This window comes from Carettochelys insculpta, chromosome 4 (genome assembly GCF_033958435.1).
Source record: "Carettochelys insculpta isolate YL-2023 chromosome 4, ASM3395843v1, whole genome shotgun sequence".
NCBI classification, from domain to species: domain Eukaryota; kingdom Metazoa; phylum Chordata; order Testudines; family Carettochelyidae; genus Carettochelys; species Carettochelys insculpta.
In genome coordinates, this window is record NC_134140.1 from 14380517 (window position 1) to 14392587 (window position 12071).

General features: G+C 43.6%; 1 protein-coding gene across 2 annotated transcripts in view; it reads left to right on the forward strand.

Annotated features, from left to right (window-relative positions):
- The window catches only part of POLR1A (RNA polymerase I subunit A), a 73234-nt gene that overhangs the window by 40021 nt on the left and 21142 nt on the right, over positions 1–12071 (forward strand). For both annotated transcript variants that reach the window (XM_074992282.1, XM_074992283.1), the window contains exons 20-28: positions 692–844; positions 1093–1175; positions 1906–2071; positions 2625–2846; positions 4444–4658; positions 6891–7058; positions 7589–7724; positions 8706–8863; positions 11473–11602. In XM_074992282.1, coding sequence (XP_074848383.1) covers positions 692–844; positions 1093–1175; positions 1906–2071; positions 2625–2846; positions 4444–4658; positions 6891–7058; positions 7589–7724; positions 8706–8863; positions 11473–11602 — 1431 coding nt within the window. The remainder of the gene's footprint in view (positions 1–691; positions 845–1092; positions 1176–1905; positions 2072–2624; positions 2847–4443; positions 4659–6890; positions 7059–7588; positions 7725–8705; positions 8864–11472; positions 11603–12071) is intronic.

Consider the following 12071-nt stretch of genomic DNA (forward strand, 5'->3'; position numbering starts at 1 on the left):
GACTGAAGGCTCAGGAACCCTGACCTGTGAGGAAAAGTTAGGGAAAAATAATTCTGGGGGTTGGGGGAAGTGAGGGTTGATTTGATGAGTCTTCATATATGTGAAAGGCTGTTATAAAGAAGACTGATTTGTTCTCCATGTCCACAGAAGATAAGACACGTAGTAAGGATGCAACGTGGAGGATTTTAGTTAGATGGTAAGGGCAAACTTTCCAGCTTTCTCAGAAGTGCAGAGAAGGGGAGGGGGCAAACAGCAGGGCAGACTTCCCTTTAAGAGACAGAAAGGGGCTTCTCTCAGAAATTTACCCAGCAGCAGCCAGTGCACTCCCTGTGTCACTCACACCTAGCCAGTCTGTGCTCCCCACACACAGTCACTGTCACATATACACTGCAGCACACACTCAATGTGTGCCACAGTCTGTGTCTCACATACAAAATGTTTCTTTTTCATACTCTCGCACTTCGTCTCTCTCTGTAGGCCCCAGCCCATGACCACTATCAAAATTAGTGGAGTTGCCCCCTATGGAAGTTACTGCCCACTCCTGTTCTTAACAGTGTCTATTATTTTATATGTAAATAATTCTTTCAAGAGGGAAAAGATGTTACACTCTTGATTCAGATAAGTGTAAGACAGAAAAATTAAGTTTTGCATGTCATTCTATTTCCTTTGTGCTTGCATCTTTCCAATATAGATTTCATGCTTGCTGGGCCAAATTGAGTTGGAGGGTCGAAGGCCACCTCTGATGCCATCTGGTAGATCACTGCCCTGTTTCCAGCCTTATGATTTTTCCCCTAGATCAGGAGGATTTGTGACTGGCAGATTTCTCACAGGCATCAAACCTGCTGTAAGTATTCTGCTTAGGCTCCTGTTTCTATTTCCCTCTTTCATGCTTTACTTGTACTGTAAATTATTTAGATCCAGATACTAAAGTGGAGACTGTCCTAAATATTTAGATAAATACTTTTCCAACATAATTTCAGGTACTGCTCTTGAGAACTGTAGTGCATGCGCTATGTTAAAACGTTCCCTGGCAGCATCAAGCTGTTCTGCCGCCTTCTTCTTCTTCTCATGAAGATTGTGCTTGTGTCTTAGGAGTTCTTCTTTCACTGCATGGCTGGCAGGGAAGGTCTGGTGGATACAGCTGTGAAAACCAGCCGATCTGGATACCTTCAGAGGTAAAAGTTGCTCTTTGGAAACTTATGACATTTTAAACTTTTTTTCCCTGAAGTATTTTAACTTATGCAATAGATGCAAATCATCGAGTCCAATTGTACAGAAGCTAGTGGGTTCCTAAAGCATGATTTCATCAGGGAAGCTTTTGAGGGCTGAAGTCCTATTGGTCTTTTTCATTTCTAACCTCTCTGATTTGTAGTGAAACTGGCTTCTTATCTGTACCAGGAAAAGAAGTCCTTCGAAAGAAAATAAGAATATAAGAGTGCAGTGTCGATTGTCTTGGCCAAATAGCTATAGTCCATAGTCAAACAACTTCAGAGTAGGCCCTATTTCCAGTATAGTGAATTTTTAGTAGTGACAATACAAAATACCCACCTAAATAATCTGTGGCCCATCTGGAAAGAGTTAATCTCAAGTCTCAGTCCCACTCCTATTGAATGTGTGTCCATATCTCTCAAATCACCACTGCTATTAGCAGAGAGGTCAAAGATCAAAATGGGTATAAAGTGAACTATCCTCTTGCTCTTTATGGGGGTCCCTTCAGTTCATGGTCAAGGCAAATGGGAGTGGTCTGTCATAACTGTACTATGGCTACATGAGATTTTAGCATGCAGAGTTCCTGATCATCCCTAACACTTCTTTGAAAGTTATTGACTCGAGTATAGTCTGAGTTAAAAAATCTGTCATGACCTAGTTGTTCCCGAGTCTCTGAAACCGCTTGTTTTCTTGCAGGTGTATAGTAAAGCACTTGGAAGGACTGGTAGTACAGTACGACCTGACTGTGAGGGACAGTGATGGTAGTGTGGTGCAGTTTCTTTATGGTGAAGATGGACTAGATATTCCCCGGACCCAATTCCTGCAACCCAAGCAGTTTCCTTTCATCGCAGATAACTATGAGGTATAACACACTGATCTTAAACTCACATGGGGGAGGAGGAAAGGCACGTGCATGTACTTAGCATCTTGTTAGAGCTGTGAGGAATACAGTGACATATTTCATGGCATTGTCTGAATGTTCATCTCTTACATTTAATACAGTATTTTTATTTTTCCCAACTCATTCAGACTGTAAAAGTGTTTGACTGAACTGAGGAATAACGGAGCTGAGTTTGGTTCTCAGTGGCATCTCAGGCTTGTTAACACCTGTACTCCCCCTTCCACTCTAGCCTTGGCAATTGATATGAATCCAACCTATATTGTTCAGCAGCATCATGGCAAATATTTTCCCTTCGTATTGTCACATCAGCCTTGGTTATTATACAATGACAATAGTCACATGAAGCAAAAGTGGTTTTAAAAGTCAGTTTTGTTGGAAAATAGAATATATTATGAGAACTGTCAATTCTGAGGGCCATTCTATGTCCGTTTGTTATAATGACTGTAGGGTGAGGAAACTCTCATAAGGAGAACTAGAAGCCATATGCTTTGGGTCTCTTTTTTCCCCTCTCTAGGTGATACGGAAGTCTAAACACATAGATGAAGTTTTGTCCAAGATGGACCCTCAGCAAGCAAGTCAGCACTTCAGAGCTATCAGAAAGTGGCACGCTAAGCATCAAGTTTCTTTGCCAAGGGAAGGTGCTTTCCTCCTTTATTCTCAGAAAAAAATGGCAGGAGTGAAGGAACGAACCTTAGGAGGGGAAATCATAAATGGCAGAGACCCTCCAAACCTACAGGTAAGGCAAAGAACAAATGAGCTGATGGAACGCTTGAGTGCAGGATTTGTTGGGGGCAGGGAAGATAGATCTGATGCCCCTTGCCTAGCGTGTCTTTTATCCCAGAGTGCTATCTGAGCTTCTGAAATTGAGCCGTCTCTAAGGTGGAATGTATAAATGCTTATTGCGTGATGGTGGGAAGAGGCTAAGAACTCTGATGTAGGCCTTGGGATTTTGAACATCCCTGCAGAGTAGTCTCTTCTGACAGACTGATGCACAGCAGGCTAGGTGAAAGTCCATTTAATGGGGAAGGGTAAAAGGCTGAATCAATCTAACTACTCAAAGTCTTATACTTCAGAGTGCTAATTTGTCCCTGATAGCTTCTAATTAATAAAGCAAATGGTGTAAACAGTTGCCACTCCAGCTATTTCAGTGTGGTTGCTTTTACATATAACAAATCTGAATGTGCTCTATTAATTGTGAGTTCAAGCATCAAAGCTTGATTTTAAATATTGCCAGTGACGGAGGCTTGTCTGCAACATTTGATTGTCTCAATGGTTAATTAGCCTCACCGTAAAATTTGAAGAGTGTAACTCTCGTAACTCATCTGAAGTGATCATAAATACTGTTGCTGGTCTGATTTACACATTTGTGATGTAATTATCGTTCTGCTAACTTTCAGTGCAATTCAGGTACATAGAATGTGAAACATAACATATGAATTACTTCTTATTAGGGGACCCATTCATCCCTAAGCTAAGCCCTGGAAGACAAGGGAGTTATATGAGAAATGAATTGGACCCATTGTGTATAACAAATGTTTTAGTTTGGTATCATCTTGTGTTTTAATAAATGCAAAATATGAAAGGTTGATTTTTTTTTCTCATTAAAACTGAAGAACAGAAATATGGGCCTAGACAATATAATCTAATTTCTTTGTCCTGTCAGCGCTGATAAGGTTCAAGCTAAATGGCAAAATCTCCTTTTAATTAACACCTGTGGTATTAAAGCCTTGGCTGTTGTAAACATGCAAAACTCCATTGGTTTGCCAAGTTTACGTTACGTGAGGATCTGAGGAAAGTAGTGTTTGTACTTTAGGAGTGGCATCCTTTTGTCTGAGGTAGTATTGCACCAGAATAGAATAGGAATCCTTATTTTGCTAGAAGTGCAATTTTTATGATACTTGCAACAGAGATCATTCAAGGTCATATGTTGCTGTTGGTTAAAGATGTTTTAACCCCAGTTGCCTGCACATTTCATTCCATCCTATCTGTAGACAATCCCCCCGCCCACTTTCAATTATAATTGGAAAAACTATTCTTAACTTTATCCTGAACAGTTACGTAGTATTACTGCATACTGTTAACCTCTATTGAGGCAATTGACTCTCTGACATAACTGCATTTCAGTGGTGAAATAAATGACTATTGTGTACAGCTGGTATCTTTAAATTGGTTAAATGTTTTGTGTCAGAGATATTATCATGAACATAAACATACCTCATGTGACATCTGCTGTTATCTTACTGGCACAGTGGTCATTTTTCCCTTGTCTGTGGCTTGATGTAATGCTGCATGGGTAAACAGTGGCTCATTTTACTATTGGCTGTTACTTGCAGGTACAGAAGATGTGGTGTGAGCTGGATGAGAGGAGCCGGAGAAAATATCTAAAGAGGACGTCCAAGTGTCCTGACCCCTGTGTGGCTGTCTGGCGTCCGGATATTTATTTTGCATCTGTTTCAGAAACATTTGAAAGGGAAGTGGAGAATTACGTCAGTGAATGGAATGCTCAAAACAGCAGAAGCTATGTAAAATCAGCACTTTCTTGTGATAGGTAACAAACTTCATACATACAAAATTTTGAGGATTAAAGGGACTTTGAAGTACCCTGGGCACTTCCAAGTACCGGCGGGTGAGCCGCAGCTACACACAAGCCAGTACTTTGAAGTTTAACACTTCAGAGTTGCTCCGGCGGGGGGGTGGAGTTTGCTTAATGAAGTGCTGCATATGCACTGCAGCACTTCGTTAATAAACTCCCAACACCCTACTTACCATCTTCCCTTTGAAGCAGGGAGCTAGGGTGGACACAGCCCTCGTGAAATAGTTTTTCCTAATACCCAACCTAGGCCTCCTCTCCACCCCAACTTGAGACCATTGCACCTCATTCTGTTGTTTGTCACCACTGAGAACAGCCTTTCTCCATCCTCTTCAAAACCACCTTCTGGTAGTCGAAGGCCGCTATCAGATCCACTCTCACTCTTCTTTTCTGTGTAGACTAAATAAGCCCAATTTCATCAATCCCTTCTTATAAGTCACGCACTCCTGCCTCCTGACTAGTGCACCCACATCCTTTCTGTAATGAGAGGCCTAGATCTGGATGCAGTGCTCTAGATGAGGCCTCACCAGTGCTGAATAAATGGGAATAATCACTTCCCTAGTTCTGCTGGCAGTGCTTTTACTAATGCACCCCAGTGTACTATTAGCCTTCTTGACGACATGGGCACACTATTAACTCATATCCAGCTTCTCATCTACTGTAATCCCCAGGTTCTTTTCTCCAGAATTGGTTCCCAGCCTGTAATGGAGCTTGGGATTCCTCCATTCTGAGTGCAGGACTCTGCACTTGTCCTTGTTGAACCTCATCACATTTCATCTGGCCCAATCTTCCAGTTGGTCTGGGTATCCCTGGACACTCTCCCTAGTAGTGTCATCAAATTTGCTGAGGGTCTGCAATCCATGGCCTCATCCAGTTCATTAATCAAGATATTGAACAAAACTGGCCCCAGAACTGACTCTTGGGATACTCAGCTTGATGCTGGCCACCAACCAGACATAGAGCCATTGATCGCTGTCCATTGAGCCCAATGATCTAGACAGTTTTCTGTCTACCGTATAGTCCATTTATCTAATCCATACTTCCTTAACTTTCTGGAAAGGATAATATGGGAAAACCGTGTCAAAAGCTTTATGCAAGTCAAGGTGTATTATGCCCACCACCTTCCCCATATTCACCTCATCATGGAAAGCAATCAGGTTGCTCAGACATAACTTGCACTTGATGAATCCATGTTGAATACTCCTGATCATTTTCCTTGCCTCCAGGTTTTTCAAAATGGAGGTCTAGGAATGGGCAGTGCTATACAAGAGCTAGGTGGTATATTGTTATCCCTAGAGATGGGCTGTCTCCAGAACAAGGTTGATTTGCCTCTGCTGTGTGAATAGAGGGCTGCTGATCAACAACTTTTGCAAGTATTAAATTAAAAAAATGTTTGACATGAGAACGGAGAGGAGTATTGAGCTGTCTCTTTCAACCCAACTCATTCTTGATCTCAGAAGAACTACTGGAATGAATAATGGTCACTGCCAAGCACTCGCAGCCAGTTGCACTACTCTAACACTGTGTAAATGCAGCTGGAAATGTAAAGCATTGTAGTAATGATGCATTAAAAACGCGCTCTCACTCTACCACAGTGAAATCAATAGAAATAGCAAGGTAGTATTTAGTGTATCCCCTTTTATAAATGGGGAAGCTGAGACACCAAGGTTATGACTTGTTTCAGGCTCTTAGTTCTAAGCTTAGATCAGTAGACTGTGCCCCAGGTTTAGATTTGTAGCTGTGCTGCCTGTGAGAGGTGTGATTCCCAGTGGGACTAGATAGACGCATACTAGCTCAAAAAAGCAGCTAGGGACTTTGTGGCAATGGCTCAGGCTAGCTGCCAGAGTTCAAGCTTGCTCCAACCCTGGGTCTAGGCTTGGGTAACTAATTCAAGCTGTGCAGTGTCCACGCTGCTGTTTTTAATATGCTAACTTGAGCTGAAATAATGTGAGTTTGGGAACTGCACTTTCCTGCTGCACATAGATGTGCCCTTCAAGTTAGGTGAATTGACTTACTCTTTGTAGAGCACTAAATGTTTGCAGACCAATCTGTAGCAATGACTTTTTTCCAAAAGAAACTGGCTCTAAAACAGAAAACACTTTTGGTAAGCAGAGTAGTGCTGCAGTCTCTATCTGGTTTCCCCTTTGTACAGTGTTGAGTTAAACTCAGTGTGTGATATCTCTTGTCCAGATTAAAGAGCTTGCTGCATTTAAAGTGGCAGAGATCCTTATGTGACCCAGGAGAGGCTGTGGGTCTCCTTGCTGCTCAGAGCATTGGGGAGCCTTCCACACAGATGACTTTGAACACCTTTCACTTTGCTGGCAGAGGTGAAATGAATGTCACGCTGGGTATTCCAAGGTAAGAAACTATTATTCTTCCTTGGTTTGTTGTCCCTCTTGAAGCTTATAGGTAATGTGTACTAGAAACTGTATATGTGTGAACTGAGGGCAGAATAATCCTTCAGTGAGTGATTGTTGGTGATTATGTATAGAAAACAAGGGTGTGTTAAACCTTTTTTAGATTGAAAGAAACAAATTGGAGGTGGAACAAACAATTACATAAACGGTCATCTAGTCTAGGAGGAAATGTGATTGAATATCCTTTTTGTTTTACATTTTTAGTAACTATTTTACTTCACAAAATTTAAGGCATCTTGTTTGAATCGGGGAGAGGGCACTTGAGAGGTGTATCTGGTATATATTTGATGGGGGAACTGAATGTCAGATTGAAATGGAACAAGTGTTGCGCTGGCCACACTTTTAGATGCACGCTGATTTGAGGGCAGTTCCAGAGAGTGTTTTATGCTACTTCATTAAATGAACCATATTCTTATATCACTGTATCATGCCTTTATAGCTTAATTTTAAAGAGAGTATTTTCCGTTAAAGGTTACGGGAGATCCTGATGGTAGCAAGTGCTAACATTAAAACTCCAATGATGAGTGTTCCTGTGTTTAATACCAAAAAAGCTCACAAGAAGGTGAAAAGGCTTAGGAAACAGTTTACAAGGGTGTTCTTAGCTGAGGTGAGCCTCTCCTTTGTCTTCACGTGTACGTTTTGTGATTTCATGCAGCCTCCCAACCCCACCCCCCAAAAAAACAAAAACCACCTGTGCACACTAGGCACGCCATCAGTCTGCTCCTAAATATGAATAGCATGGGAGGGAGGGAGGGAGGTAGGCTTAGAAATTGATTTTGGGCTTTGGAGATCCTTGCTTACTTAGTTTATTGAATAAATCAGATAATTGGGACGAGACTTTGCCAAGTGTGTAAATTTAGAAACTGAGCGATGCTTGAATAAAAGTGTTGTCACAGGCTAGGACCTTTTAAAGAAATGGTAATGGATGGTGCATAGCAGTATGTTGAGGGGAAGGTCCAGGTATTATCTCCAGAGCAGCTTGTCTTGCTCTTGTGACCCACTCATTTTATTAAATGCTGGAAATGGAGTTTTTCATTATCTTAACCTTTATGAAATGGATTAATCCTAGAGAGACTTGCACCAGAGGGACTAGCTATTTTTCTAGGTTTCTCCTTAAGTTGTTGAGTTGACGAGGAAGAAAGCACTTGGGAGAATGGAGAGATGAGAGTATAATCTAGACTGTTTCCCAGGCTCTTCCAATCCCCTGCTTCCTCCGTCTTCTGCTGTCGTGTCTTGTCCCTTCTTAACACTGCTGCTGTTGCTGAGACACTGACACCATGAATGAGCAAAGGAACGTGAGTCATTAGCTTGAGTCTTTTGGCCCCTGGGGGGCTGAAACAGGGAAGCAGGTAAGACGGTTCTGTCAGAGAAGTAGTAAACATGTATCCAAATCTGCAGAGTAAATTTGAGCTGACAGTGCCGGATCAGGGTGTAGTCTCCTTCCCCTTGTTCCCAAAGCCAGCATGCAGGAAGCCTTTGACAGCTTGCTACATGCGACTCATCTCCTGAGAAAAGGGATGGAGTTTTGGGAAGCGGAGGAAAAGGCCTTGCTTGGAGTTGGCAGAAACTTTTACTCACTGTTCTTTAGGTCTTGCAGAAGGTTGAAATTGAGGAATCTCTGTGCATAGAAGGGAAACTAAGCAAACACCGCCTCTACCAAATCAAATTTTATTTCCTGCCGTACGAATACTATCGGGCAGAGAAATGTCTGAAGCCAAGGGACATCTTACGGTTTATGGAAACACGGTGAGTTTGCTCTCAAATACCTCTGCTGTTCATCTTCACTCATCCCCTCTGTCTAGTCCTATGGTTCAGTTTTAGGCTGTGGGATCACACCAGTGCTGCTTGGGGCTTCTGGTTTTGGATACTCAGGAATGGATTTGTGTACTAATGTCTGCATAGCTGTTCACTGGGCCAGTAAAAGGTTTTAAATGGAGAATGGCAAAGATTTTGGAAGAGTGAACTGTAGAGGACCATACATGGATCGTGTAGTTTGTATATGGGTGGCTAAATTTTCTGCTATTCTCTACTGACAAGTGCAAAGAAAATCTGCGTAATCAACTAACTCATTTGCATTTTGTTTATAATTCTGCTGCAGGCAGGATTATTGAATAATAAGGGATTTCATGCTTGTTTCTGACTAAATACGAACTTTCTCATATTAATCACATTTTGGGAGAAGCTGCTTTTCGATGTTTATTACCAGTCTAGCAGATATGCCTGGCATTGTTCAGGTCCTTAATGTAGTAATGTGTCTTTTTAGTTTTGTTTTTTTTTGTTTTGTTTCTGAAATTAAGAGGAAAATGTACATGCTGCATTTAAATGACTTTATAAGGTAGGAGGTTCAGGGTGGTGGGAGAGAGGGCAGGGGAGATTAGGGCAGGCAGTGGGGAATGGTGGAGTGAGGTCGCAGCGTGGGTGGCTCAGGCCATGAGGTTCAGGGTGTGAGGTAGCTCAGGGCAGAGAGTCTAAGTGCAGGAGTGAGGGCAGAAGGTGAGGTCTCATGGAGGGATTGGGAAGGCAAGGTAGGAGGTTGGGTGTGTGGTGGGGCTTAAGGCAAGGATGGATGCAAGAGTCGGGGCAGGGGACTGGAAGGTTGGGAGAGGGGGATCTTACCATGGCTGCCCATGGCAGTGAAGGTGGGCTGGTCTGGGCGATGGAGGGACAGCTGCACTGCTTGGCCCTGACATCTGCTTCAGGGGCAAGGGGCAGCAGTTCCTGGCCCCAGCGTCTCCTTGGCTGCGTCTACACTAGCCAGCTACTTCAAAGTAGCCGGCACAACATTGAAATAGCACACGTCATGTCTACATGTGCCATGCGCTATTTCGACGTTGAAATCGATGTTAGGCAGCGAGACGTCGAAATCGCTATTCCTATCTGAAGATGGGAATAGCGCCCTACTTCGATGTTCAATGTTGAAGTTGGGCATGTGTGGATGATCCGCGTCCCGCCACATCGAAATAGCTGCTGCAGCTGGAGGTCCATTCTGTGTGCACGGGGTCTGCAACCGGTTGTTGGCTCTGTGGACCTCGTGCTGTGCAGGCTGTGTGTCTGGGAGGAGCCCTTTAAGGGAGCAGCTTGCTCTTGTCCCAGAAGGGCTAGTCCAGCTTGTGACCCGGTCCACAGGCTTTGCTGGCCCCTTATTTTGATGGAGAGCGCTTGTGTGTGTGTACGCTCTGCATTTGCTTCCAGGGCAGCTCCTTTCAACGTTCCCCGTCGTTACTTCGACGTTGAACGTCGATGGCACCAGCCCTGGAGCACGTGTAGATGATATGCGTCGAAGTGGCCTATTTCAATGTTCTTACTTCAAAATAGGCTACTTCGACGTAGTGTGCTAGTGTAGACGTAGCCCTTGTGTTGGGGGTGACCCACAGTTCCCAGCCCTGATGTCTCCTCCAGTGGTGGGAGGGGGCATGTCCTCGGCTTGACATCTCTGTCTGGCAGCCAGCCCTGTGGAAGACCCCATCCCCAGCTGGCCACTGTCTCCATGGTGTGGCCACCCCCCTGTGGCACTGTAATATAGCTGTTCCCCTGCACTTGCTGCCTCCAGGGGCCACTGTGTGGTATGACTGAGCCTCTTTTCAACCCCCTCCTTTCCATTGTTATGAGGAACAGTCGCATTCCATGCATATCCCATTGTCCTTACGCAACCAAACCCTGACCTTACTTTAAGTTAGGATAAGAGGAAGCTGCCTGCAAAATGCAATGGCTCTTACCATTTAGGAGGCGGTCTTTGAACAGACTGACTCAGACTCATTTATGGATGGACAGACAGATGCACTCTGGACATCAAGATGTGTGTTAGAAAGCAGATTGTTTCAATGAGACATCTGAACCTTTCCATCAGATCACCTAATCCAAACTTTACAGATACAGTAAAAGAGAACCCAAGTTAAACAGTTATCTTGAAGGCTGGACGAGGGAGACTTCATCACCATTCCACCATTGTTTTTTCTTGCAGGCAGTTGTAGCTAAGACTGAGACTGCTTAAAAAAAAAAAAAAAAAAAAAAAAGAAAAGTCTTGACTGCGTTCATTAACAGAAAATGTGACTGTGATACACTTGCAGCACTGAAAACTGTTCTCCTACCTCGCTTTTCATTTGATCATGGTGTGTGAGCTAATTTTTTAAGTTTTGGACAGATGGTTTCATACCAAGACAGGTCAAAGAGACACAGCAGGGGAAAAAGTGTGTGAGGAAAAAGCAAATATGCCCCAATTTTAAAAGTCCCTTTAAGTGCACCACCGTATTTTCCTTGTGCATCTGAATTGACTGGCTTCCTAAACAGAACTCAGTGTCTGGAAGATAATTGTGGTACTTCTGAGCTTGGAAACTTTACATTGCATTTTCTTTTAGATTCTTTAAAATCTTGCTGGAAACCATTAAAAGGAAGAGTGCAAAGCTAGCATCTTTCAATGTCATCAATTTTCGTAAGGCATCTCGGAGAGATCTAGATGGCACTAATGGAGAATCGCAAGAAAACCAGGTGGGGAAAAAAATGTCAGTTTTTTAGAAAATCCTTTTAACTATTTAATTTGCTCTCTTACTCTCTTAATGCCAGATTTTCAAAAGAGGTCAGCACATCATGAAAATGCTATTATGCACAGAATATTAATGCTTGTCGCAGATAGTGATCATCACAGGTGGCACCTCTCACATCTGAGACTTTCATCTGGCAACATCTGTGGTCCAGCAGGCTGTTCCAGGACCAGAGAGTGCTGAGGCTGCAACTCGGACCAGTGTCGGTGGGCCAACGTCTGGCAGCTCAGCCTGAGCCAACATCCATTGGGCCTGGGTTAGCAGCTGGCAGGGCTGGAGCCCTCTCCATGCCCTGCGTACCCTGCAGAAGCCTGGGGTGGGCTGGCGCCCTGTGGCAGCCCCACAGCAGCACAGGGCTGGGGCTGGAGACTCAGAGAGCCCAGGCCTGGGCCAGAGTCCCTTGGGAGCATGAGGCT